The 27,941-nt window shown below is 39.5% G+C and overlaps 1 protein-coding gene across 1 annotated transcript; it reads left to right on the top strand.

Annotated features, from left to right (window-relative positions):
• Positions 1-150: 150 nt before the first annotated feature.
• BACH1 (BTB domain and CNC homolog 1) lies at positions 151-27,343 on the top strand. The gene is made up of 5 exons (XM_050980345.1): positions 151-318; positions 12,554-12,851; positions 14,644-16,029; positions 17,682-17,888; positions 23,961-27,343. Exons 2-5 carry the CDS (start codon positions 12,612-12,614, stop codon positions 24,420-24,422), a joined length of 2,295 nt encoding a protein of 764 aa, XP_050836302.1. The 5' UTR covers positions 151-318; positions 12,554-12,611; the 3' UTR covers positions 24,423-27,343.
• The last annotated feature ends 598 nt before the right edge of the window (positions 27,344-27,941 follow it).

Here is a 27,941-nt window from a genome sequence, read left to right as displayed (position 1 = left end):
CCGACGGGTGCCAGGCCCCGGCGCTTTACAGCCGCCCCGTGCACCGGCGGGGCCGCGCATGCGCAGCGCGTGGCGGTGTGGGCGGCTGCGCGTCGGCGGAGAGCGCCGCGTCCAATGGGCGCGCGGGGCGTGCGCGGGGCGTGCGCGCGGGGGGGCGGGCGGTGCTGCGGGCAGTCACCTGACGGCGCGCGCCGCAGTCGGGCCGCAGCCGGAGCCGGGAGCGGCCGGGCCCGGGCGGCGCGCGCGGGGCAAGAGGGGGCGGCGTGAGGCAGCGGCGGCAGCGGCGCTGCCCTCCGGCCTGCGGCGGCGGGCACTGAGGTAAAGCCGAACCGCGCCCGGTGAAGGGTTGGCGGCGGGGGTGCTAAGGCGGCAGCCTTCGACCGGAGGGCGCGGTGGGGCGGGGGTCGCCGCGCGTTCACAGGGGTGGCGCCGGTGGTGCGGCCTTTTCCCGGTGCGGCCGGGCCCGTGCAGGGTCGGGGGTCCCGCCCGCGGGGGCGCCGGGGCGGTGGCGTTTCGTCAGCGCCAGGCACCGGCGGCGGCTTTCCCTCGGCGGTGCCTTGCTGAGGGTGTTGCCCCCCTTGCCCCGAGCCGCTCCTTCCTCGGTGCCTCGGCCCTGGCTCGCAGGGGTGCCCTTGTGCCCCGCTGACACAGGCGTGACTGTCCCACGCCGCGCTCCCCGGTGCTGTGCGGAAGGGCCGGCTGAGCCCCGCTGGGAGGTCGGCGGGATCCCCGCTCTGCCGGGCTGAGGCGTGCAGCTGCTATTCGTTTCCCTATGGGGGGAGCCGGGGAAGGTCTGTTTTAGATTGTAAACAACGAAATACAAATCCTGTCCGTCCTGTTCTGTGCGCTGAGATCCTCGGCATGCTTTGGGGCTTGGTGGAAATGTAGTAATCATAAAAGAACAGTTACCCCTTTTAGCTTGACAGTAATCCCAAAATCATCTACAACTCGGTCTTCCAAATCCTTATTGAACTAAAAAAGGGGGGAGAAAGTGTTCTAGCAGTAAAGATAACTGTATATGGAGTAAATTTTGACAGACGTGTTAATTTGAGGCGCTTGAGGAAGGCAGTTTCTCTGTGTGAAAAACATCTGGCTGCAGTAATGGAGTAATTGCAATCCAGAAGCACTGTAAATTAAGGTGATGCGGCACTCAGAGTGCTCTAGCATATAGAGTCAGTTCTTTAATCTCAAGTATTACACCATACAGTAAGAAAAGAAAGACTATATTCCTGTCAACATGATGAGTCTGAATTAAACCATCTGAGGTAGATCACAAAATATGATTTGTAATATGAGTTTAACTTTAAAGATTACTTAAATAGCATAATTGCTCTTGGATGCCCTAACTCAAGTGAATAAGCCTGTATCTGCCTTAGCAAGCAGTGCCAAAACAGGCAGATTTGCTGAGAGAAAGAGTTGTCACTGAAAACTGAATACCTACTGTGTTTTTCAGAAGAGTTCCCTTTGACCTGGCTTAGTAAATGTGGGAAAAAAAAAGTTAAATCCCTTAGTATTTGAAATTCTTGAGAACTTCTAGAGTGTGTTTTCCAATTTACTTCAAAAAAGAGCCTACTCTTGCTGTCTGGGTTCATCTTGGGATGAGAACAAAAGCGTAATAAATGGGGTGTTTGGGAAGTTTGCTTCACTAGCATACTCCCTATTTTAACTAAAATGCTGAAGTTCAGCTTTAGCTTCCATCAGCTGTATCTCTGAGTTTATGTGTAAAAGTGTGTAAGATCTTACTGTGTTAAATGTTCAGTTGCTTTTAATAGGTTCTAATATTCTTATGAAAAGGATATTTTGAACATCAGTAAATTTGTTATTATAGAAATGGTCTAGTGTTAAAACCCATACCCTTCACCTGATCCTTTGGATCAAGTGGGCGCTCTTGTTAGGTGTAGAATAGACAGGTCTTTGCATGTGAGTTCTGTAAGTCCCAAATAACTCTGCTCTCTGGGTCAGGGAAACATAGCTCAACAAGTCTCCTTGTCATTGTCATCCCTACCTTCCACGTTTGATAATCAGCCTAGTGTTTCTATAAACACTTCATGGGTTTTCTTTTAAGCATAGTCCTGTCTTTCTCCCTGTGCTGGGCATGCTGGTCTGGGGTCAAAGAAGAGTGGTAATCAGTCAGAGGGTTCATGTTTGTGTCTGAATGCTGGCATTTTAATTGTCCTGTAGAACTCAACCACTGAAAGTTTCATGGAGGAGGTTTTTGGGGAGCAGGAGAAAACACTGTGGTATTCATAATGTGAGTCCTGTTTATGTGTAGTCCTTAGTCAAACCAGACATAGCGTGTTAGTTGATGCAAGTGTGGGTAGGAACAAAACATTGAGTGAGCCAAAATTAACTGCTGAACCAATCATTAAGTTGTGTGGATTCAGCCTAGTGTGACCACAGTGGGGATAATGTGTGAGGATTCACCTGCAGGTTTCCCTGCCCCCACCTCTAACTCAGAGGTCAGCAGTCTGGAGAGGGGACTAAAAGTGATGGGAAAGCTTACTTTGCTGTAACAAATCAAAGGCTGCATCACAAGTCACTCTGTTTCCAGCAGTATGCATTATTTTTTTGGTTAAAGCACTCTTAAGGGTGGAAGAAAGTTTTGTTCTTGTTAAGTATGAAGGGAAAATGTAGTATTTGATATAAAAGCGAGTTAGAAGGTCAGAGTAAGTCTCAACTGACCAATCAGCTACTGAAACTTTAAAAAGGGGAAGGTGTGTTGTGAAGGGTAAATTGACTTTAGAAGCATTGGTGAAATACGAATAAATTGAGTTTAATCATTAAACATACATTGGAGAGTGGGAGATGTGTAGCCTAGGGTGTCAGTAACTAAACGTCTTTAAATGAGAGCCTGTGTCTTAAAGAATATTCAATTAATCTTTAAAATTGTGTTGAGATACTTTGTTTGTGAATGACTTTATTTGAACTGTCAACATAATGTTTCTAGGTGTTTGGATTCCAATCTTGGCCCATTGACAAATACTGTGATAAGTAAATAAATATATGGCATTTGCTTGCCCTGTTCATGCTACTTTTAAGGTCATCAAATCGCAGAATACTGGAGTGGTTTGTATTGGAAGGGACCCTAAAGATCATCCATTTCCAAACCCCTGCCATGAGTAGGGACACCTTCCACTAGATCAGGTTGATCCAAGCCCTGTCCAGCCTGGCTTTGAACACTCAGGGGTGGGGCAGCCACGGCTTCTCTGGGCAGCCTGTGCCAGGGCCTCACCACCCTCACAGGGCAGAATTTTTCTAATAGCTAAGCCTGCTTTCTTTGATTTGAAGCCATTCCTCCTTGTCCAGCTAGTCCAGACCCTTGTCCAGACCCTCTCCAGCTCCCCTGGAGCCTCTTTAGGCAGCGGTAGGGGTTCTAAGGTCTCCCTGGAGCCTTCTCAAGGATGAACAACCCCAGCTCTCCCAGCCTGTCTCCAGAGCAGAGGGGCTCCAGCCCTCAGAGCATCATTGTGTTCTTCTCTAGACTCATTCCAGAAGATCCCTGTTCTTCTGATGTTGGGGTCCCCAGAGCTGGAGATCAGTATTTCATGTGGTAGCATCCCAAAAATGGTTATTTACAGGTCAGCTAGTAAGATCTTGTCTTTTGACATCATATGTCAGGTAGGAAATGGTCTACAATTTCTACAGGATGGGGAGACTGAGACAATTTGATGTGATTTTTTGGAGACCTTTACTAGTGCTACTATCTGAAGCCTGGTCTTGTGCATATACTTTTTTTTTTTTTTTTAAAGTTTTATTATTATATATTGTTAGTTCTGATAAACCTGTGCTGTTCTGTTTTCATATAAATGTTTCTGAAGTTCTTTCTGATTTATGTCTAAAACATTTGTAGGTTTCTTTCAGTTTCAGATACTGTGAAGAACAGTTGTGGAAACGAATCAAAGTTAAACAGATAATGCCAGAAATTAAATTCTAAATATAATTTCCAACCAGTATTTTCTTTGTCTTGAAAATATAGCTGTTTCACAGTTCTTTCAGCTTGTTTCTTGTGTCCTTCTAAGTATATTAAATGGTTAATTTAGTATTCATCATACATGTTTTGACATATATGCTTGTAAATGGATTGTGATAGGCATTCAGATGAAGTCATTAATGTGGTTTGTGTAACTGTAGCAATGAGTAGAATATGTAGCTCTAAATACAAAGGTGTTAGACCTTTTAGCAAAGGCAGGAGTTGACAGTAGATTTTAGTTGTGCATGCTTTGCTTATCTTAAGTAAATATTATATTATCTAACCTAGTTCTTATTTAAGAAAAAATAAAAGCACTTTTTACTTGTATTTTTTGGGTGTTGTGTTTGTGGTTATTTTTATTGTTGATAGGTGCTTTGGGTTTTTTTTTTTAAAGTTCTTTAGAAAGTCTGTGCATTTTCTTTCCAGAGCAATTCTCTGTGATTACCAACACAACTGAAGGGCTGTAAGTGATGGAATTTTTCAGAGGAGTCTCTGAAATCCCTTCAGACCTATTTCATTTTTTAGCAGTGAAACAAACCAAATCCCACACCATGATTTTCATCCCTGATCCAAAAATTAAACACTTAGCGTCATCTAAAATAATGGGAAAGTGCAGAGTGGTTTGGGATTTATTTGGCTTTGATACAGACTTTGTGTCATATTCTGGGGGAAGCTTTTCATCTTCTGTTCTTTGGAAAATGTCTATGGTTACATGGTATCAATCTCTTTTTTCCTTTTAAAATCATGACTTCTGCAGGCTTGTGACTACTAGCATTCTCAGGATCCCCCATGCTCTCCTTCCCATGTCCCAATTTCTCATACAACTTGCGAATACAGAGGAAAAAAAAGTGTGTATTCACTCTTAAAACCTGGAAAACAAATTAAGACTCTTAGCACAGACTTAAGACTTGTCAGACTTCCGTGATTCTTTTTAATACTCACTTGTGACTTGGCAGGAGTCCAAATGCAGTGTTTAAAATTATACTACAAAAATACCAACTAGTAATTTTTAAAAATCTCATATAGGTAATTAAGCTGTGAGTAATATCTTCCATGTGTTGAACTAGTAAAGAAGACAATTTAGAATTATGACTCTGCTAATAACTGAAGATTAAATATACTTTCTTCCTAAAGGAGAAAGCATTGTTCTTGGGCAACAAAGCTTGCTTTTTTACCACTTTTTTCTTTTGCAGTCTTTTTGAAGATGAAGCAATGAACACGCACACTAAAATGCTTGTTCATTCTTTGTCAGCATAATGGGAATCAGCAGCTATTAACCACTGTAGGCATTCATCTGTAATATAACTATTTCCTTAAAAGGAGAGATAGCTGGGGGCAAGGACAGAGAGATAAAACTGTAGGAAAAAAGCCTTTGCAGTGTGTTTTGAATGAGCTTTGTCTTATCTAAACTGTCTTGTTTTAGCAGTAGCAAGTTATAGTTGTCACTTTGGACTTCACGTGTGTGGATGACAGAACTTTTTTTATAGGCTAAAGTAAATGTAAATGTCAACCATAAGAAAACTGATGGAATGACTGACCTGCTAGAACTTATTCAATAGATCAGCATAATAGGAGTGACACCAAGAGTTTTGTTTTCTCTAGGCTATATTTTTGAGGGTCTACAATTGTCTTTTTACCAACTGAGGAATTTGTAGTGTTCCAAGAATACAGATATTTTAGAAGCATGGTGCTAACTGAACAGACCCTGCTAGGTGTTAATTTAATCTAGTTTTATAATTTTTGTGATCACAACTGAATTTACATCTGGGTGCCCAACTTCAAACAGCTTAGAGAGCAGTGACAGCCAAGGTGTGTCCTGCCAGGGTTCTGCAGCTACCAAGGGGAGCTTTGCTCTCTGCTCTTTTATTTCAGAGCTTCACCAGTGTATAAGTGACACTTTCTGCAATTGCTGGAGAGGATTGATACCCAGTGCGGCATTGCTGGATGCTTGTTCACTAAGGAAGGACTGAGGAACAGGGTTTTGTTTACATTTTTAGTAATTCAGGTAACCTTAAGCTGGATCATGTATGGAAACTACAAGGTAGGTGCAGATCAGAAAAAAGCCAGACACGTGTAGACTGAGTTGATTTGGATGGTAAGGCTGCATAATTGATATCTGAGTCTAGGAATAAAAAGATAGCTCTTCTTTATAGGAATATCTGAATTGGATTTATTCACCGATGGAAAATAAGAGGCTTTTGCTCTTTAAAAGAACACTGAGCTCATGGGATGTAACTCTTGTAGCTCAAGTGGTTTTGCTTGGCTCTTGCTAGAACTATGGCTTAGTGGAGCTTAAAACAGAAGGACCACTGGTCCATTTTTGCTAGTTTATTGCCCATTTGCTCTTAGGTATGTTACAATTGATGGTAACAAGGTAGATTCCTGTGTTTTATTTGGCAGTGAGTCTTTGAGACAATTGTTCAAATTGGATCCTAGATTGGGTTAATTGGGTTAATTGCCTGTCTTTGGATGAGTCCTCTCTTCCTCGTTGTTCAGCTGGTGGTAAGGAAATTCCTGGTCACAGAGGCACAGTGAGGTCCTGCTGGACAGGAGTAGCTGCTCTGCAAGGCTTACTGCAGTGCCAGGTCCTCAGCTGTCCAGGAGAAGAGGGAGAGTGTAAAATGATTTCTGTATCAAAACCTCTGGTTTACTCTGCTCTTCAGTCTGTTTTTTCCTGAATTTGAAAAACCTGTAGTTTGTAGGGGAAAAAATAATTTGGAAGACAAACTTTGATATGTGGAGATGGATGCCACCTCTGGATTTGGTGTTCCCAGTGCATCTTGGTGACCATTAGATACGGGAATTTAATTTTCCAGGCCCTTGGATTTAGCGTGAAGATTGTAAAATGTAATTAGCTGCTTTTCCTGAAAGTCTAAGTCATCAAAGTAGTCAAGATATGACTGTCATTGATTTTCATGGGTTTCTGTGCTCTGATTTCGTATTTTTAATGACACTTGAAACATTCAGAGTGTTCAAAAAGTGTTTTGGTAAACATGTATACAAATGTGTGTGCTTTTGTCACATTCAATGACAATTTGATGCCTTTTAGCTTCCTTCAATTTGTCTGCAGAATGTTGAGTGCCCTCTTACATGTGGTGGTGGTGCTGAGCTTTCATGAAAATTTGTCTGCCTTGTGTGAGATTTTTGTGTGGGTGAGGAATACATAACACTTTTGAGTTCTACGCTGGTACTCTGTTCCTGCTCTTGTATTCTACCTGCGCTGGATACATTCCTCAACAATGTTACCTGTTTCACTACTGTTTTACTTCTGTAACTTAGCAACAGCAGTTCATTATAGCTTTAGCTTTACCTGGTTTCAACCATCATGATTCTCATCTTTGGAATACATTTTTTTAACTATCAGTGGGGAGACTTTATGGTTTACCTGAGGATCTGCACCAAGTGACTCTTTAAAGCAGAGACTGTGGTAGAAGGAAGTAAAGGATTTTATATCTACCTTTATTCTCCAGTCAGCTAGTAAAGAGCAGTGACTGTTACCAGGTGTAAGCAATCAGATGAGCAAACCTGCAGCCCAATTTTAAAGTACCTTACACTCACTGTACCTCACTATTACCTTCCTGTAATAATGTAATGAATGACTTTGAATGCATGAGAAAAATGAGCCTTGGATGAGATGTGTGTTTTACAGTGAGTCCTGATAAGCATCTTGCTTTGGTCTCTATACTGTCAAATTAAATGTGTATTCCTTTTTTAAATGTGGTTGCAGTGCTGATTTCCATTAAGATAAGTATTTATATGCTCTTTGTAAATAAATATATATAGTCATTTGAATGGAGACAGGTCTAAATTTACTGAAGATATGGTAATTTTGCAGGTAACTGTTGGACATCATTTTCATAATTGTATACTAGTAGGGAGAAAAAAATGGAGTTACTTCTCTTTTATAAAGCAGAATAAAGTTTTGTAGCTGGTACTTAGGAGGAAATACTTTTCTCCTTATGCAAAATGTTTATCTCTAGATCACTGATAAAGAATGAAAACTTTGATGTAGCAGGCTTGGTTGTGTTCTCAAAGCAGAACTTGATTGTGCTTTAAGTGTTCATGTAGGTTTTACGCTGGCATGTGTGTATGCTTATGTTCACAAGCTTTTTTTAATTTTCAATCTCAAGAGTATGAGATTATTAGGTGTGCAGGGTTTTAGGTGAGAGGAATGCTCACACTACTAGTTTTCTTCCACAAACTGAGGATTTGCAGTAAGTGAGCTTTCATGGTATTGCTTCTTTAATCCTACCAACCTGTGTTATAAGAACTATTTTAAGTTTTCGAAGATCTTTTTGGACTCTCCTTATTTTTTATGGCAATGTCTGTTGCAATTATCTTAATTAATGTTCTTGCATGGGTTTTTTTCTTAACATCTTTTGCATGCAGTCACATGGTTGTGGGTACCTCCTTTGTGAGCAGTGATTTCCACATACAGTCATCTGCTTGTGGATTACTTTTCCAAGTTATCTGTGCTTACTTTTAGTTTTCCTTGATTGAAGGTTACTTTTAAAATACAAATAGCATTATAGGAGTTTTAGGCTGTTTTCCAAGGATATGATTTTGTTATTGTTGTTTGTAGTATCAGTTTTCCTTTTTAATACCTGGTTGCTGATAATAATAATATTTCTGAGGGTGGAAAAAAGACCCTGATAAGTAATATTTGTAGAAAATTAAATTATGTGAAATGGACAGAAAAGCCTAGGAGGCCTATCCGCATGACAGTTGCAGCACAAACTTGTAAGTTTAATTGAATTGTTTTCTCTGCTTCATAGCTTTTCCCCTCTTTGTCCACCCAAATAAAACTGATTTTAAGAATTCTGAGTGCTCTAGAAAAACAGTTATAGTAGAAGAGAAATTAAACCATTTACAGAAGAGATGTACTTTTCCTCTTTGCTATGACAGGAAGCATTCTTGTTGTGGATGTGTGTAGAACAAATCTAGTTATAGAGAAGTTATCTTGTGCTCACGCTGCTGTGGAAAATCTGGTTGGGTGTCGTGACAGCTACGATCATAAATATGGTAACCCTGCCCTTATTACACAACTGGAAAACAGAATTCAGACGTTCACACGTTTAACCTCTGGTAATTCTTAAGTGTAACAGCTTTTTACAGTGGTTGCATTTTCTCTTTCCCATTTTATGCTTTTGTTTTCACCAGCATTTTCAGTTTTCTGATGCTTTACCTTTGGATTTCTTTTTATCATATTTGAGTACCTAAATTTTACAAAGACTGAGATGAATTTAGTGTTTGAGTGTAGTGTAGGAGTGGCATTTTTTTGGTTTTGTGGGTTTTTTTTAAAGGCTCTCCTAAAGTTTGAAATGCTTATTAAGTGCTACTTGCTATATTATGGATGCCTCAAACTTGTTATCATATTTAAATAAAGAGGGGACATAACTTGGCTGACGAAGTCCAATTAGGAAGTACAACATTCTGTCAGAGTAAAGCGTTAAATGGAATTATGCTCAAACTAAGTATTTCATTCACTTCTCAAGAAACAGAACGTAGTGTTTCAGTGTTGAGCTTTTTTTTTTTTGCTGCTTTTTTTTTTTTTGGCAGCTGAAACATTGGAAGCTTTTCCTCAGTGCTCCAAGTAGTCCACAAGCTGTTTTGAAAGGATAGTGTGTGTCTCACAGAGATAAGTGAGAAGGAGGGTTAACTCTTCTTTGCATTAATTTGTCTGTATCTATACAAATAGAAACAAACTAGTGTTCCTTTTAGCCTTCTGTGCTATGGAAGTGTAATGAACTGAACTGGATATTGGAATTGATTATTTTATCAGGAAAAAAACCCAAAAGCAGCATGTATGATATGTGTTGTCTGTCTGAGAGCTCTTTTTTCATAGAAGATAGGAAAAAAGAACACTTTAAGGCTTGTCTTTAACTATAGTCTGCCTCATGAGTTTTGCCTAAGTGTTCACCCAGAATATGTCCTTGTCTGTAATACTTCCCTGCGCTCCCCACCACTGTGGATTTAGACTTCAATTTTTCTGGTTTGTCCTCTCTTCCTTTTTGGGGTTTTGGGTTTTTTTCACCTTGTAACAAATACAGAGTTATACTTCATTAAACTCTGTGTGCTGTAAGATGTGAGCAATATGATAAGTTAGGCATAGAGCAATCCAGTTAGGAATATATAGTTTATATTGCACTGGTTACTTCTCATAAGCTTTTATAAAAATAGAATTTCATGAATAACAGTTCCATGAGGAATTATTTTGTTCCCATGTAAATTGACTGGAAATTAAATATTTCCTAAGTTAATGAATCTGTAGTCTTGTTATTAGGTATATGAAAACATTTAAATTGTTTTCTTCCAAAAATAAGCCCTTTAGGATTAACAGTGCATGGTATATAGCACCTTTTCTCTACTGCTTCTTAGAGGGAAAAACTCAGATTTGTGAACTTTAGGGATTTTCCCCTCAAAACTTCTTTTTTCACCATACGTTTGTACATTTTGTTGGTGAAGCATACAGTGTTCCATAAGGGAGGGGGAAAGGCGGGTAATGCTGATGTGTTCTGCACTTCACTAGGGCCCAGACTAGGACTGTGCTGCTATTGCCACTGGAAATGGGGATCTTTTTCTTCCCTCTTTCTGTTTCAAACTTCATTCAAAATGCCTGTGTGCCATGAAAGTAGCTGGAGCAGTGAGTAACCAGGAGCACAGCGGGCAGTGTGGTTCCTTTTTCCTCAGTGTGTTTAAATATGTCCATGCCCTGTTGTGAAAGTTTCCCCACACCTGAAACCTGAGGATTTGCACTGGCTACAGTTTCATTATTGTTGGGAGCTGGCAGATGGTAACAACCTCTGTTGAGCAATAGGGTGATGAGGTAGTCCCATGTCAGCTGAAGTGAGTCTCCACAGCTGTGCTCAGTTACAGGAACTCTGGGGTCAAGTGTAATCTGAATGCTTGGTTTGTTAAGGTATAACGTGTCCTAGTAATGCCATATTTTCTTTGGAGGATAATTCCAAATCTGACTTAAGTGGTTTCTTGATTGAGCCAGGACAGTTCTTAATCATCTTTTTTCTTCCTTTTAATTGGAAGAAAGGCTCAACTGAAAGTGAAATACAGTGTAAAGATAAAATTTGGAAATACTTTCAAACTTTGCACTCTCTAGCAGACCTGCTTTCTCCCTAGCCCTTCTATTTTTCTGCAAATTTAAGACTCTTCAGAACTGTTAGATATGAGTTAGATGTGAGTTAGATGTGAGTTAGATGTGAGTTAGATGTGAGTTAGATGTGAGTTAGATGTGAGTTAGATGTGAGTTAGATGTGAGTTAGATGTGAGTTAGTTATGAGTGAGTTAGTTAGATGTGAGTTAGTAGTGAGTTAGATGTGAGTTATGAGTGAGTTAGATGTGAGTTAGATGAGTGAGTTAGTTATGAGTGAGTTAGATGAGTGAGTTAGTTATGAGTGAGTTAGTTATGAGTGAGTTAGTTATGAGTGAGTTAGTTATGAGTGAGTTAGTTATGAGTGAGTTAGTTATGAGTGAGTTAGTTATGAGTGAGTTAGTTATGAGTGAGTTAGTTATGAGTGAGTTAGTTATGAGTGAGTTAGTTATGAGTGAGTTAGTTATGAGTGAGTAGTTATGAGTGAGTTAGTTATGAGTTAGATGTGAGTTATGAGTGAGTTAGTTATGAGTGAGTTAGTTATGAGTGAGTTAGTTATGAGTTAGATGTGAGTTATGAGTGAGTTAGTTATGAGTAGATGTGAGTTATGAGTGAGTTAGTTATGAGTAGATGTGAGTTATGAGTGAGTTAGTTATGAGTTAGATGTGAGTTATGAGTGAGTTAGTTATGAGTGAGTTAGTTATGAGTGAGTTAGTTGTTATATATTTCAAGGCTTTAAATATTGTCTAACTGTTGCTTATTATCCAATGAATACTGTTATTTTAGAACTTTGTCAGAAAAGAGAGTATTCCATTGCCAGGTGATCTGAATCATAATGATCCATTGGGAAAGCAAACTTGTAACAAGTATGACAAATCAAGTAGTCATGAAAGAAAAGGCGGGGGAAGTTTGCATTAAGGCAGCTAGAAAATTCAAATTTTAAAACAAAAAACCAACCTACTAGAAAATCAGAGTATTTTACCAATGCCTGATTGGTTTATCAGACAAAATAGTTTTGAAAGAAGACAGAACACTTATATTTTAGTCTGCATTAGGTGAATCAGTAAACAGAAGTAGCTCACATAGTATTTTGGTGAATCTTAGTTTAATGCATTTGTTTTATTTCTCTTTACATTTTCAGAGTGTTGGAGTTAGAATACACCATTTAGTAAGAGTGAAAGCTTAGATAATTTCTAGGTTTTACAGTAAATTTAAATCTCGAATCACTTGGCGAAGAAAGAACTGTTCTTTATTGCTGAAGTTCATTTTTTGGTCTATGAGATTATAAAAGCTGTGTTAAGATGTACATATCAAGGTTTGGGTACTGTAAGTGTCACAAGCATGTATTTATTTGAAGTACTAATTTGAAGAAGAATCAGACCAGGACAGTGCACGTTTAACATGCCCGTGTATCAGTACCGATAGGTTGCTGTTGGACATGACTTTCAGGGGTACATCTTGTTTCTTTGCTCCCCCAGGTCTGAAGCACAGAAGCATGCTTTCCACTGAGCCTCACACTACCACTTGTGATACAGAATGTCTCTAAGTGAGAACAAAAGTGTGGTGTTTGCCTATGAATCTTCAGTGCACAGTACCAATGTACTCCTCAGCCTTGATGATCAGCGAAAGCAAGATATCCTTTGTGATGTTACAATTTTAGTGGAAGATCAGCGATTTCGGGCTCACAAAGCTGTGCTTGCAGCTTGCAGCAGTTACTTCCTTTCAAGAATTGTGGGCCAGGTGGACGCTGATCTTATCATCACTTTACCGGAAGAGGTGAGTGTCACTCCCTTCTGCATTTTACCTGCCAGTGCTTCTAATCTGCTTTGTTCCATTCTCTTTTGTGGGAGGCTGGCGTTTAACTGACGATTTAGAGTAGGGGATTTAAGATCTAAAAGACACCAGCCCACAATCTGGGCTACCAAAGATATTTTTTGAATTCGAGTACTTCATATACGTTATATTGTAAAGACTAGCTGCTGTCATCTTGGCCTGAGGTCTGTTGGTTTTTTGACTTTCATCCCAAATAAAAATTAGATAAATGACTACTGCAGGAGTTGCTTTACTAGGTCAGTCACACTAAGAGTCTTTCTACTGTTTTTTTCTTGCTTAAGCATAGCTAGCTAGAAATGTACAAGAGAAAGTCAAAGGAGTGTTTTTTCCCTCTTGATCATTGCAGTGTTTCTCCCTTAAATAGAAAGAAGGTACAGTTTTAAAATACCATTGTATTTTTTTCTCTGTTTCATTTATGAATGCTACTTATTTGTAAAACCACTTTTGTTTTGTTAACATTTTGTTAATGTTTGTTATGTTTTTGTTTATGTATGTTAATGTTTGTTAATTGTTTGTAATGTTTTTGTTTAGTTAACTACACTAAGTCTGAAGACATGTTGACAGCTTATGGATAAACTCTTTTACATTCTACTTCCCCATGTTGTAAAGGATGAACACGGTGGTGTAACCTCCAGAGCATATTTCAAATGCTATTTTAAGAATTCTTTAGGAAGGTCATAAGTGTTTACAGACAGTTTTAAAGGACTGGTCTCTGTGCAGATCTCATCAACTTCACTTCATGTGTTGTGTTCTTTAAAAAGAACATATACCAAACAACTACTAAAAAAACTTAAGTAAACAAGCCCTCAACTGATTCTTAAATTGAATTGCATGAATAATTCATTATTTTGCTGGCAGAAGGATTCAGTGTTGTTAATGCATTGATATAGTGCTTTATTCAACATAAAATACTGGTCATTTCAGTAAAGGCAGGGAGCAGAGGGTGGACTTGAGTTTGAGTATTAATAGTGGACATACTACTTTATTCTTCATTTGCAGAGAAGAGGCTAAAGGAAGTGTCATGTAGTTGGTGATCTGTTTGTGGCTTCCTACTTGATTCCTTACACATTTTTTCTTGTGTAGAAGATTTTGTGCAGTTTCTAATGATACAGTTTTTATCTCTGGGTTCCTTGATAGGCAACTGTTGTAAAGACACAAATGTTCAATTAAAATCACTTGCTCTAAAGGGGCTTTAAACTGAGAATTGTTTGGTGTACCGTTTTTGAGTGCCTTTCTTCAAATCTATGGGAGGAAGAAAGGAGTAGGTGGCTGTAGTAGTAAATAATCATATGTGGTCAAACTCTGTTACTTCAAACTTTGCATGAATGGTGCATAAGACTAAGTGATTAACAGTAGCTGCTCTTTGAAAACTACAATTAAATACCAGCAGCATACTGTAGAGTAATTAGTATAATACAACTTGCTTTGAAATATATCTTTGTGAGCTTGGAATCTGGTTACTGATTTTCAGTATACAGCAATATTTTCCGGTTTTAGTACTGCATTGTGAGGACATTTTATTAAGAGACAGTAAAGAAAACGGTCACCAAATGTACATGATAAAATTGTATCAGAAGAATTGTTTCAGAATAAGCTTGGCCAGGTTTTCACAATAGAACAAGTCTGCTGCGCTTGTCCTGTGCTCTGTCCTGCTGGCAAGACAGGTAAATTTGTGTATTTCTCTGCTTAAATCCAAATTTACCATACTAATTTTTTTTATTTGTTTTTGTAACAGGTAACACTTAAAGGATTTAGTCCTTTGCTTCAGTTTGCATATACAGCAAAACTTGTTTTAAATAAAGACAATGTGTCTGAAGTTTGCAAATGTGCAGAATTTTTGGGTGTACGCAACATTGAAGAGTCCTGCTTTCAGTTTCTCAAATTCAGATTTTTGGATTTTAAATTGGATCAGCAAGAATGTCCTAGGAAGAAGTGTTGCACGCAGCGTTTTCAGAAAGCAAACCCTAAAACTGGCAATGTGGATAATGGAGACCTAGAAATAAATTATGAAGTAGAAGCTCTTCTAGAAAAGGAATATAGTCAAATTCCTGACACAAAACCCTGTAAAGATGAAGAAAATGCTAAATCGTCGCCTGTTCTCCAAAATAATGCCAATCAAAATTGTGATCTTGTACATTTAGAAAGGGATAGTGCTTCCAGCTTATCTTCCCAATGCCCAAAGTATAGAAAATTCCAGAAAGCTTTTGGAAATGACAAAGTTAATACTTCAGAGTCCAGTTCCAGTATTAAAGATGTTCAGGTACCCCCATTTGCAACTTCTCTTGAGAAGGAAATACCTAATAATGATGGCATACAAAAAGCTCAGGAGTGTGTGCCTATGCAGCTGATCTCAAACTGTGAAGAGACTCAGGTAGAAATGGAGGAAGGGCAAGAAGGCATTCAGAAAAAAGAAGAGTCAAAGAGAGATTCTGTAACGCAGAATGTCTCATGTCCTGTGGAGAAAATGGATCTTGCTGCTTTCCCCCAAAACTCTGCTGCACCTCATGGACTCAATTCTGTGTCTATTTTACATAGTTGTGAGCAATATGGTAACTTGAATTTCAGTAGTATGCAAAACAACACAGTCTTAGCTGAAAAAACTGTGTCAAGTACTGGAGCTGGAAATGACAAAACTGAAAGTCAAGGTAACCCATCTTCAAAGGTGGATTTGTGCATTAGAGAAGCCACTAACATCACCTCAGCTGGAGATCGAAGCAGTGTGGAGAGAGAGATAGCAGAACAACTTGCACAGGGCTTCTGGAGTGATATTCACAGCACAGATGCCTGTCAAATACATTTACCACCTTCTAAAGAGTACTCGGAGCCCTCGTATTCGGGGAAAAAATCAGAGTGTCCGTGGCTGGGGATCAGGATCACTGAAAGCCCTGAACCTTACCCTCAGAGAACTTTTACAACACTGAATTCTGTCAATTGCCCCTTTATAAGCAACCTTAGCACTGAAGGCTGCTCCAACACCTCTGAAATAAACAGCGGAGATTATGTTCAGGGACAGCAACAAGAACAGTGTCCCTATAACTATGTGATAAGTTTGGGAGAGGATTCGGAGACTGACACTGAGGGAGACAGTGAATCATGTTCAGCAAGAGAACAAGAATGTGAGGTAAGAATATCCTGATGTATCCTTTGCTTCCCAATCTTTTAAGGCCATATTCAAAAATCTGATGTTTTCGTGTTTTGTTGTTTTGGGTTTTTTTCTGTGGCTGCTTGTTTTAAAAAGTCTGGAACTGAAACTTTAAATGCCATTCAGAGTTATGACCTTCATATGGGAGGTCGCTGTTAATTCAGAGAGACTGAATAAAAGTATGAAAGTATTTTTGGTTGGATACTGAAGTGTTAGATGCCTACATATTAGATCTTTTAAGATTTTTTCTGGAACAACTGTCAGAAAAGGTTGTGAGCTTTAAATCAAGGCATGAAAGTTCATTCTTAGATTTTTTTTTCTTTTATCTGCTTCAGTTTAGAGTTTAAGAAAGCTCTAAACTTCTTGGAACCTTTGTTTAATAAAATCTTACCAGTTTTCTTGGTTTTCTTCTGAGCCGTGGAGTGAAGGTGGGAGAGAAATGATACTTCAGATTTAATGTGAATTGACAATTAAGCTTTTAAGCTGGCTTCAGTAGCTGTGTATTTAAGACTGTTTAATAGCATCACCTTCTCTAGCCCTAAGTGATATACCTGGAACAATTTTCATCTCAGTTCATAGAATCATGGAATTGCAGTGTAACTCTGCATGATGGATCTTTCAATTATTACAAAAATTCAGTCTTTCTTAAAGCACTAAGGTTTTTGTTTTTCAAGATGTAGGACCTTATTGAGACTGAACATAAGTGGAACGTGCCATCAATACAAAAAGTCTGGAATGCTAAACAAGAGGCCAGAATTGGTTAAATACATTCCTTACCTTTATGCGACTGAGAAGGTGGTATCATTGCTGAGGACAGTACTCTGGGATTTTTTATTATTTTTTGCCTGATGGTCACCAGTAGTAGCCAATCAGAGAAAAGATTTCTCTGTGTTCTTTTTAAACTAAATTCAGATCTTTGACCACAGCAAGGTGACATATTCTCCTACTTACTATATTCAAATGTAAGGATTAAAATAAAATGTCTTTAGTTTGATTCTCAAAACCATGGTGATTATTTTGTAAAGGTAAATATGTTTTTCAGTATTAGTCAACATTTTGTGATCTCACATGCTTTTGTAGCTTGGGTATACAACAGTAGCAAGAGCCTGGTCCTCTGTCTTCTCCAACACTAAAAAATAAAAGACAAATATCATAACTTCTGTATTTTAAGGAAAGGCCTGTTTCAGATGAACTTTAACTGCAGAAAAAAAAACAAGCATAGGTATAAAAATGTATGTAGGATGCAGTCTTAGTAGCAGCTTTGGGAAAACTTTAGACTATATTAGTGAGTCTTGATACCTGTTTTGTATCTCACCAAACTGTAACTCATCTTCTTAGAGTGTATCACCTGCATATTTGATGCACACACAAGTAGCTTTCAGCCTACTCTGAATCTGCTTGTAAGGATCTAGTGTAAACGTGCAAATGCTCTATTACACCTGTGCTTGAACTCTTGTAGTTGAAATCCCCTGGATTTTATCCCATCATCTGATGGTTATGTTAGCTTGTCTCTGGGATGTAGGAATAAAGAGGAGTTGTGTGGTAAAGAATGCTTAAAATGGAAACTTGAGTTGTTGGTGTTTGTGTATATCAGTTCCACCTTGGATTTACCACTGTATCTCACATTCTAGGTAAAACTGCCGTTTAATGCACAAAGGATTATCTCACTTTCCAGAAATGACTTCCAGTCATTTCTGAAAATGCATAAATTAACTCCTGAACAATTGGACTGTATTCACGATATCCGAAGACGCAGTAAAAACAGAATTGCAGCGCAGCGATGTCGCAAGAGAAAACTTGACTGTATACAAAATCTTGAATCTGAAATTGAAAAACTGGTATGTATAAATATTCATTGCTGTTGTCATGTCTTTCTCTAAACATCTTGACTGTCTATCTGGCAGTAGCTTGAGAGTGGAGTGATTTGCCACTTCTTCCACTCATGCTTAAAAAACTTTATCAGTCTTGTATAACTCCTTGACAGCAGTTCTTGATTTTTCTGAGCCTTGCTCTAAAGTACACACATCTTTGCTTCTCTGGACTTGTTTCCATTCAAATAAAACCTGCATCACAACATAATTTTTGGTGAATGATGTTTCTGAAACCCATAAGCTTTGAATTTAATTGTACAGAATGATTCCCAGACTGTTATCCTACACTGTTTTTTGCCTCTTCCCCTTTCTTGCTTCAAGATTTTGTTCTTCAGCTCCTGGTATTGCTCATGATCAAGTTTGCAATTACGCAATTGTTAGTTGTGTAAGTTCTGTTCTTGGAACATATCAACATGGGCTGGCAAACTGTTTCCTGAGTCTTGAATGTTAAAAATGAGACCCTGGTAGAAAGGCAGAAGATACAGAAGAACTTGGGAAGTTGCTTGCCTTTTTAGCAGTTGCATCAAGATTGTAGCTGAGGAATTGATGCATTCAGATTTCTCAGCAGCCATCTGTTAATATATTTTCTCTTCCTTAAGAAGGCAATAAAAAGATAAATATGTAACTTAAGAGAAATGTAGGTAATCTGAGGTTAAGATTATGTAAAAATAGCAATGGCAAGAAGATAATTGAGTGGCTTTTCAGAAAAGCAAGTCTTTGTTTGACTCTCATCTCAGTTTCATAGTTGGTCATAACCATGTGCACAAAATAGTTCAGTTGCTTAAAACTACTGTACTCTCATTCTTGTTCATGGAGCATTTCAGGGTTGGTGTACCTGAGTTTGGTATCTGCATCAGCTGGAAAGTAGCAGTCATGTTCAATCGTTTTTGACTTCAAAGTGAAAAGGAAAGTAAAATTAGATCCAAGTGCCATGGACTGGAAACTTATTTTCTTGTGATCATCTTTCACTACTTCTACTCCTACTTCTGCAATGAGGAGATAGGCTTTGGAGGAAGGCTTGCAGTGCTATAGAGCTCTGATAAGCTGACAGAGCAGGTTGTGCTCAATGAAGAAGGTGCTCTGTGAGGGAGAGTAATCAGGTGATTGTACTAATAATATCCTTACTGAAAGGAGAAGTTGCATTTCTGACATTTCAGAACTTTTTGCCTGGTTTTGTCATCATGTTTTCATTTCTGTTATGTAACTCTGTCAATATTTTGCAATACTTGGGCAGGGAATTAAAGGTTGATCTGCAAGATTAGGCATGTGGTGGTTTGAGACTAATAATTATAACATAATATCCTCTTTTCAGTGGACCTGTGCTGGAACAGACTGAATGTCTGCTGTTTGACAGGTAACACTGTGCAAGGCCTAGATAAGTGTTGAGTCTTGAGAACTGTGAGGTGAGGTCTGAGTTGTATGAATCGTCCTCTAGGCACAAACATGTTCCAGTTGCATATGTTTTTTCAACTGTGCTGAAAGTTTCTTCAGAAATTCCTGAAAAGACTTTGTTTGGAGGTGTTGACCATGCCTGGCAGATCATCACATTTGTCTAAGCTGTACACAAATACAGAAACATCAAGATCAGTCTAGGCATGATTTCCAGGTGGATGGAAGAAAAGAGATGTCGTGGAGGGGCTATGTGTGGTACATACAGGTTGCTTCAGGCATGATGGCTCCTGCCTTGTTCCTGTTCTCTGGGTCAGTCATGTCTCAGACCTTTGAGACTTGATCTTCTCATTATATTGTCTTTGTGGCTTTGAGAGGGTGTAGCTATAGTTTGACAGCTCTTGACAACTAGATAATACTCTGTACTACCAGTTAGGAAATACTTTTTAATGGAATTCCTCATCCTGGTTTTCAGTATGTGCAACATGTTGTCTTGTATTAGTTTCTTTTTGGTGCTGCTTCAGTTTTTTTCTCTCTCAGAAGATGCTTGTGGTGTGTTTCTTGGAAGAGTCCTATATTTGGAACAGAATGACCCCTGCCTGACTGTTAGGCTGGAGACTAACAGCTGGCAAGTAGCTTTGCTGACAAGCACCTTGGGGCCTGGGCAGACAGCAGACTGAGCATGGAACAGCAGCATGTCCAGACTTAAAAAAAGGCCATCAGTGTCCAGGGCTGTGTTAACAGGAGTGCAGTGGTTGTTATCTATCTTGGCACATGTAACACTGAATTGTTTGCTGGGTTTTAACCCCTACCAGTTCCAGGAGCACATTGATAGGAAGTTGGGTGAAGGAAGGTTGGGTGAAGGCCATTGGGATGGCCAGGCCTGAAGTACTTCTGTGGTGAGAGGCCGAAGAAATGTGGCTTCTACCTGGAAAAAGGGTGGGGAGACCCAATGGCTACCTGTCCATATCTGAGGGGCAGTCCTTGAGCTTATACAGCCTTTGGTAGTGGAAGATCTTCAGCTTCCTGGGGGAGTACTTGGCAGCAAGAGAACAAGAAACATGGCCGTAAATTAAAAGGGGGGTTTCATGTGAATATAAGGAAAGTCTTTTCTTCCAGTGGGGACAGGCAGGCAGTGGAGCAGTTCACCCTGAAATGCTGTGCGTGCGGTGTCTTTGAGGGTTTTATGGCATGACTGAGCAAAACCCTGAGCAGCCTGATCTTACCTGACCTCTGACTTTGTTCTGAGCTGCAGGTCAGACTACAGACCTGGTGAGGTACCTCCTCAGTGATTCTGTAAAATTGGAAATCTTACGTTAAGTTCTACTTATATTGAAGAAAAATATTGTCCAGTGCTGAATCTGTTATCTGGGAGAGTTACATTTAATCATGTCTTTTGATCTTCTGTACTGATAGTCATTTTTTTTTACCTTCCCATATAGCCTTTGCTTATTGACCTTTCAGGTGAATCTGGGTGTTCTTGTTGGTCACTAATGTTCTGTATTTGAGAGCATGCAAGGGCTACTTTAGGAGATGTTGACTTGTCAGAAACAGTTCTTTCAGAGACCCTGTGTATATTCACATTCCTTGTACTTCCTCCTGGACAATGGGATGACCCTGCCTGAGCAGGGAGGTCAGACCAGATGACCCACTATGGTCCCTTCCAACCTGACCCATCCTTGGATTTTTCATTTGGAAACTTCTAAAATGAGGGCACTTGCAAGGGGGAGCAGAGTAGAGGACAACTGGTCTTAAGAAGCACTACTTTGCTGAAGATTCTGTACCTGAGGAGAATGTGTCAGTGCTCCAAGAAAAATGTAATTGAGATCTCGTTATATATATTATAGCAGGGTGAGGTGAGTGAACTAAGTACATTCTTCACCAGGAGATTCAAAAGAGCTCTCAGTTTATTATGACCTCAAAACTAAGTGACATTTTTTGGTAGTATTAGTATAATGCTGATAAAATAAATAATATTTAAATGTATTAACCTGTCAACAACTTCAGAAGGAGGGTGAGGAATTGATGCTGGAATACCTGTTTCTGAATGTTCATGTTTGTTTTAAATAGCAGTCCAGATAATTTCATCAGTCCACAATACACAACTGAGTGCCTCTACATATCCAAAAGGTATTAGGTGATCTGCCTACAGAATGGGAAAGATTATTTTGATCAGTATTGAAGATCACCTGGAGGACAATGCAGGGATCAGTCACAGCCTGCACAGCTCCGTGAGGGGAAAGTCCTGCTTGTCAAAACTGATTTTCTTGTGTGACAGAGTAACCCACCCGGCTGATGTAGGAAAGCCAGTAGATGTAATCCTCTTGGACTTCACCAAAGCTTTTGACTGGCTCTCCCAGGATCCTTCTGAACAAAATGTCCAGCCCACAGCTGGGTAACCACATCATATGGGGGAGAGCCACTGGGTCACGGGTCAGGAACAAGTGGTGACAGTGACTGGGTGACATCAGCTTGGCACTGGTCCCTGGTGGGGTTCTGCAGGGCTGCATCCTGAGCCCTGTGCTCCTCACCACCTTCATTAACAGCCTGGACACAGCACTCCATGGAGCACACCTTAAGTTTGCCATTGACACTAAACTGGGAGGAGTTGTCAGCTCCCTCAGGGGCAGAGAGGCCCTGCAGAGAGACCTGGGCCAGCTGGAGACTTGGACAATCACCAGCCCTGTGAGGTTTAACAGGGGCAAGTGCCAGAGTCTGCTCTGGGACAGGGCAGCCCTGGCTGTGTGCATGGACTGGGGAAGGAGAGGCTGGAGAGCAGCTGTAGAAAGGGACCTGGGGCTCCTGGTCCATGGCCAGTTGAACATGAGTCAGTAGTGCCCTGGCAGCCAGGAGGGACATCCATGTCCTGGGGGGTATCAGGCACAGCACTGCCAGCCAGGCAGGAGGGGACATGGTCCTCTCTGCTCTGCACTGGGGCAGCCTCACCTCGAGTGCTGGGGCAGTTTTGGGCACCATGGTCTAAAAAATGGCATTAAGCCATTGGAGAGCATCCAAAGAAGGGTCATGAGGATGGGGAAGGGTCTGAAGGGGGGAAATCCTTTGAGAGGTGACTGTGGGCATTTAGTCTGTTCAGTCTGGAGAAAAGGAGACTGAGGGGAGACTTCACTGAGGTCTTCAGCATCCTCCAGAGGGGCAGGTGCCAATCTCTGTGACCAGGGACGGGACTCAAGGAAGCTTGAAGCCAAGTCATGGAAGGTTTAGATTGGACACTGGAACAGACTCCCCAGGGCAGTGGTCACAGCACCAAGCCTGACAGAGTTCAAGAAGCATTTGGACAAAGTTCTCAGGCACAGGGTGTGACTCTTGAGGTATCCTGTGCGGGCCCAGGAGTTGGACTCTGTGACCCTGATGGCACCTTTCCAGTGTGGCATATTTTATGATTAACAGCTGCTCCCAGTATGCTGACAAATAGAAATTTATTTGCCGAGTCCTCTTTCTTCTAATTTTAGACAAAAAGAACTGGCAACAACTGTTCCTCTTGCCAAATGCTGCCTAAACTAATCAGTTCTTTCAAAAAGAAGTTGTAGTAGTTGCAGTATGAGGTTTCTTTGCAAAAGGGGATGTGAGGAGTGAAAATAATAGAACTTTCCAAGAGTGAATTGACATAACAGTAGCTGTAACACATAGTCCCTATGATTAAAACTTGAAAACTATTTAACGCCTTATGTGTCTTCAAAACTCTTATCTTCTTTTAATTAATTAATTACAGAATTTAAAATGTATGTGTTGCAACATGTTTGGATTCATGTTCTTTGTCCTTTTCGTTCAACTTCTTCATGATGGTCTTGGTTGTTCCCTGTCCTTTGCCATTTCCTCATTTGTCTTAATTCAAAAAGTTGCTTGTTTCCGTGATTAGACTTCTCAGTGTCTTTTCATCTTTAGCCAGTTCTATCAGAAGCCTCAGACAAATTCACAACATTGAGGCCAAATAAAAGCTTGATTTAATACAGGCTACTTTTTTCTACTTGATATTTATTATTGAGTTGCCATCCTGTTTTGTTGCCATGTACTTGGACAGTCCTGCTACATTATCTCTAGGTTGTTAGTTGTTCACCACATCTTCTTTCCTTTACCTTTCTTAAATTTTCTATCTAATTTAGGAACTATACTTAACTCCATTTTTTGCCCTGTAGTGGATTTGGCACTTCTTGAGAATGGAAGTTACTTTCACCTAGTGGAATAGTATCAGTAGTGAAAATGTGATTCTTGATTTTCAGCATTTCAATTTTAAAATACAGATCTCTGTGAAGACGGCTTAATGTTTTGTTGGCTCATCGGTTATGGTTTGTGTTATCCTGTAGAACTAGTGTTTCAGGAATATTTCCAGTAAGTGCAGCTATATTTCATTGCTCAGTAACTACAAATTTACTCCTTTGTCTGCCAGCATGAGTTTGGAAAAAGCTATATAGCTGAAAAACCACATCAAATACCTTACCTGATGATGCTTCCAGAGAGGTTAGGATTAGGCTTTTGATGTGTTTGATTGTGTTGCTGCTTTCTTTCTTCATGCCAAATTACTTCTGTTTCAGCAGACCAGAGTATTTAAAGTCTTGTTTTAGCTTTAATAGGAGCATAAAGCATAGTTCTTATGTTGAAATGTAGACTAAAATACTGTTTTTCTTTTTGCAGCAAAATGAGAAGGAGAATTTGCTGAAGGAAAGAAACCATATTTTATCAACTCTGGGTGAGACAAAGCAGAATCTGACTGGACTTTGCCAGCAGGTGTGTAAGGAAGCAGCCTTGAGTCAAGAGCAAATACAAATACTTGCAAAATATTCTTCTTCAGATTGTCCACTCTCATTTTTGTTCCCAAAAAGAGAACAAACAGCTCCATCTGATAGTGAGCTTGTGGTACCAGCATCTGTAGAATCAGCAAATGGTCTTTCAGGTGTCACCCCTACAGCTGAGCAGAGTTCCTGTTACCAGTGTGTCAAAAGCGTGTGCGAGGCCACTTACGAGCAAGTACAAGAACTGCACCCGGTTCCTGCCAGAGCATTGGAGCAAACGTCGCTCCTGGAGCCGTGTGGGCAGAGCAGTGGCATCACAGACTTCTGCCAGCAAATGACTGACAAATGCACTACAGATGAATGAATCTCTCCTTCCCATTGCCAGCCTCTCAAGCATTGCAACTAGAAGTGGGATTGAGCATTATTGGAAAGTAACTTACTAAGTGAGAGAGAGGATAAAAGTTTAATCTTTTGAAACTATATTGACAATTACATGGTCACCATTATTACTTGGCAAGCTTTGGGTTTGCTTTGTGTAGTTCCAGAACATAATTTGTATGTGTCAGCCTTGGAGCTTTTTCTGTGTGGTGATGCCAAGGAGGGTTCAGGAAAGCTGAGGGAAAGTACAAATTCCATGCACAGGTGCTTATTTGTGAGGAAGTTTTGTTCATGTATACAGCAGCCTACTCTGATTTGTGCCTCAGTACTTAATGCCACTCTGCATTTTAAGGAAAGCCTCCTGACAGCTCTTTATGCACAATGACTTCTATACCTGGAATTCTTCGAAGACTTCTTTTTTCTGGTAGACAAACCTTAAGAAGCATATATAGCTCTGTAAATGTTGATTTTGTAGATAGGCTAAGTAACATGACAGAATGAGGAGATTTTAAAAAGTGCACTCTGGTATAGATCCTTGCTTCCTTCTGTTCCCTTCCCCATTCCGGAGAAAACTTTTACTGAATTAAAGTAGTAGGCTGCTACTACTGGTAGTAGAATTGGTTAGTAGTAGGCTTTTATTGAATAAGTGGTTTGGTCTTGTTGCTCTAGTACAGAATTAAAAGAACTGGAGCAGCAGAGGTGCTGCCACATACTGCTCTCTTCTCTAAATTTAGTGGGAGGAATAACAACGCACTGTGGAAGGCAGACATCTGAAACTGGTGCAGTTCTTGCATGAGTGTGCATTGGATCCTCTGGCACCCGAATCCCATAGGCTTGTTAAAACTCACAGCTGTATTGTGACTTCCTGTCCTAGCACCTTTAAGCTTGCTGCTTCTTTATGGCAAGTTGGAATCAAAGTATTGTGAAAGTCTAAGGACAGACTTTTTTGTTTTGGTTTGGTTTTTTTAAGGTATTCAGGCCACATTTTTTTCTTTCAGTGCCTAACTGCCTAAAGTAAGTTACAAATATTTGTTCTCTGATCACTGGGACCAGTAAAGTTCTATTTCAGTCTTCAGGATACTTTATGGCTAAACCTGTAGTATATTTTCAATGGCTTGTGCTATTAGCATAGATATATAAAAAGTTTATTGAAGAAATGAGCTGGAGATATTTCCTTTATTACTTTGTGAAGGAGAAATTCAGCTACTGAAAATAATCCCCATTTTCTAGATTTTTACATAGCAGTGGATGCATATTGTATACCAATGATGCTTTGTTATTTAGATCCTATTCTCACACCAGAACTAAGTATTGAACCTCACCACAGAAAACTTTGGGTTTGCTGGTTTACAAAACATGAAGAATCTTGTACAAGCCAGTGGAATTCTTCATTTCCTACCTCAGAATGTGTATTAGCTTTTTGTGTCTTTGTGTGCATGTTGTACAGTAGGCAGCAGCTAAGCAATGGCCCTTGTAAATACTGCTTTTCAGTTTTACCTTGCAGCAAGGCAAAACTTGTTCTTGGCAAGGCTCTTTTTTTTCCTCTCCCCACCATCCATAGGTAACATAGCATTAATAAATACAGTAAGCCACTTATTTAAAAGAAAAATTTTAAAATTAACAGATTTCAACAGGACTTCTTATAACCAGCATGCAACACAAATGACTACACTACCTCACCTATGGGACTGAAAGTTGATTCAAATCTCTAGTGAATCCTTGGATTTTCATCATATATCATTACTTTTTTAAGGGAAAAAAATTTGCTGATGGCTCATAGCTTTTATAAATCACAATGCTTGCAGTAATTGAAATTCAGAAATAAATACTACATGGAAGACATCATGAAAATTGGATTGAAAGTCTTTCAAATGACATAATTGAGATATGATGATCCTGTAAATGTATCACTTTATGAAGCTCTCTGGGCTTTTTCTTCAGTTTCTGTAGATTCCTGGTTAATTTAATCAGGAATTCTGTCTCCCTCCCACACTGCCACCCTGGGAAGCATTTTGCTCTTATGTCTCCATTTTGTTTAAAAAGCAAAACAACAAGGAACAATAAAAAACAAAATTCAAAGCCCAAACCTCTACTGTTCATAACTACTATCACTTTTAAAGCTGGTGATATTCTGAAATGACGTGGACAATGGCATTAAAACATTGTCCTAATAGTGCACATAGTTGGAAATAGAATTCTTTGGGGTCAGTCCTTACAATAATGAGGTGGAGCATCTTTGTAGGAATGGCTGTCTGGGAGCTTATCCAGTGGCCCAAAGCCCTGACACACTTGGCTGCAGATGTTGCAAGGTCAGTGATGACCAAGTGTGAGGCTGGAATATCCCTAAAGAGTTGTGCTCCACTGCTGGAGCCTGGGGCTCAGCCACAGCCTGAATTTCATATAGCTGATCATGGAGGGATTCCAGGGCAGGAATCATGGCAGTCATTGACCTATGATAAAAGTAACATCATGTTTTTTTTAACCTGATACGAACTTGATGAAGTTTGAGGGTAGGTTTTTGCCTGACCAGCTGCATCTAAGTATTTTTTAAAATATTTATTTAATACCATAGACCTACAAGTTGCATGTTGACTTCTATAAGCCTATATCATCAACTTGCAAATGTTACGAATGAATGACAATTTTATGATACAGAATTCTCAGGAAAATGTTTTTGGAGTTTGGTTTTATTTTTTCTCTTCCAGTAAAGAAATACTCATTTTTGAAATTGTAAAATACTTTGTTAAAGCATGTTTTAAAATACTTTGAACAGACTATCTTAAAGCCATATGGGTATGATGGCACACAGATTGTAAAATAAACAGATAATTGCAACAGTTGATTTTGTATTTTTCATAATTCAGTATTTTCTAAGTCTGCAATAAAAACCACTATCCTTTCTACAAAGGCTTTTCTATTTTGTGTAAGTTTTCTGCTGTGGAAGTCTCTACTGGTGCATTATTCATTTATGTAGTACTGCTCAAGCAGTTGTGAAAATGACAGCAAAGTAGTCTCTATATAGTTTATAAATTTAATAGGGCCAAACCAGCAGCTTGGGATTCTTCAGACAAAGCTGAAATCTAATAATACAGAGAGGGGTAATCGTACCAAAGTTGGGTATTTACTAAATTACTCATGATATTTCCTCAGTAGTATGTGTTTTGTTATATTGATTTTCTTTGCTAATTGCATATTCTTAAATACATTAATATTTATCTCAACCTACTGAAGATTAAATTTGCCATGTGCAAAACCTGCTATTTCCTTTGAATGTCAGAGCCAAGATAGGCAGAATTTAAAATAAAAACCCTAAAAATGGTTAGCAAATAAGTAATTAGTGAGAATAATATAGCACTACAGGTAAGTTGAGTACATCTTTTTAACTTGAGAAGTAACATTTAAGGCTTTCTTGGTATATGCTAATAGTCTAGTAAGAATGCAGTATGATACTTAAACAAGGTTTCCTAATTTTTTGTAATCTACTATTTCATTTTACTGTGAAAGA

The sequence above is a fragment of the Serinus canaria genome, chromosome 1, assembly GCF_022539315.1.
Source record: "Serinus canaria isolate serCan28SL12 chromosome 1, serCan2020, whole genome shotgun sequence".
Classification (NCBI taxonomy): Eukaryota; Metazoa; Chordata; class Aves; order Passeriformes; family Fringillidae; genus Serinus; species Serinus canaria.
Note: the sequence above shows the minus strand (reverse complement) of the source record. Positions and strands in the feature narration are given on the sequence as shown.

Excerpts from the sequence above, each read along its gene's own strand:
- BACH1 (XM_050980345.1), top strand. The coding sequence starts at position 12,612 with ATGTCTCTAAGTGAGAACAAAAGTGTGGTGTTTGCCTATGAATCTTCA. Across the intron at positions 16,030-17,681 it reads CAAGAGAACAAGAATGTGAG|GTAAAACTGCCGTTTAATGC; the intron begins GTAAGAATATCC and ends CTCACATTCTAG. Across the intron at positions 17,889-23,960 it reads AATCTGAAATTGAAAAACTG|CAAAATGAGAAGGAGAATTT; the intron begins GTATGTATAAAT and ends TTCTTTTTGCAG.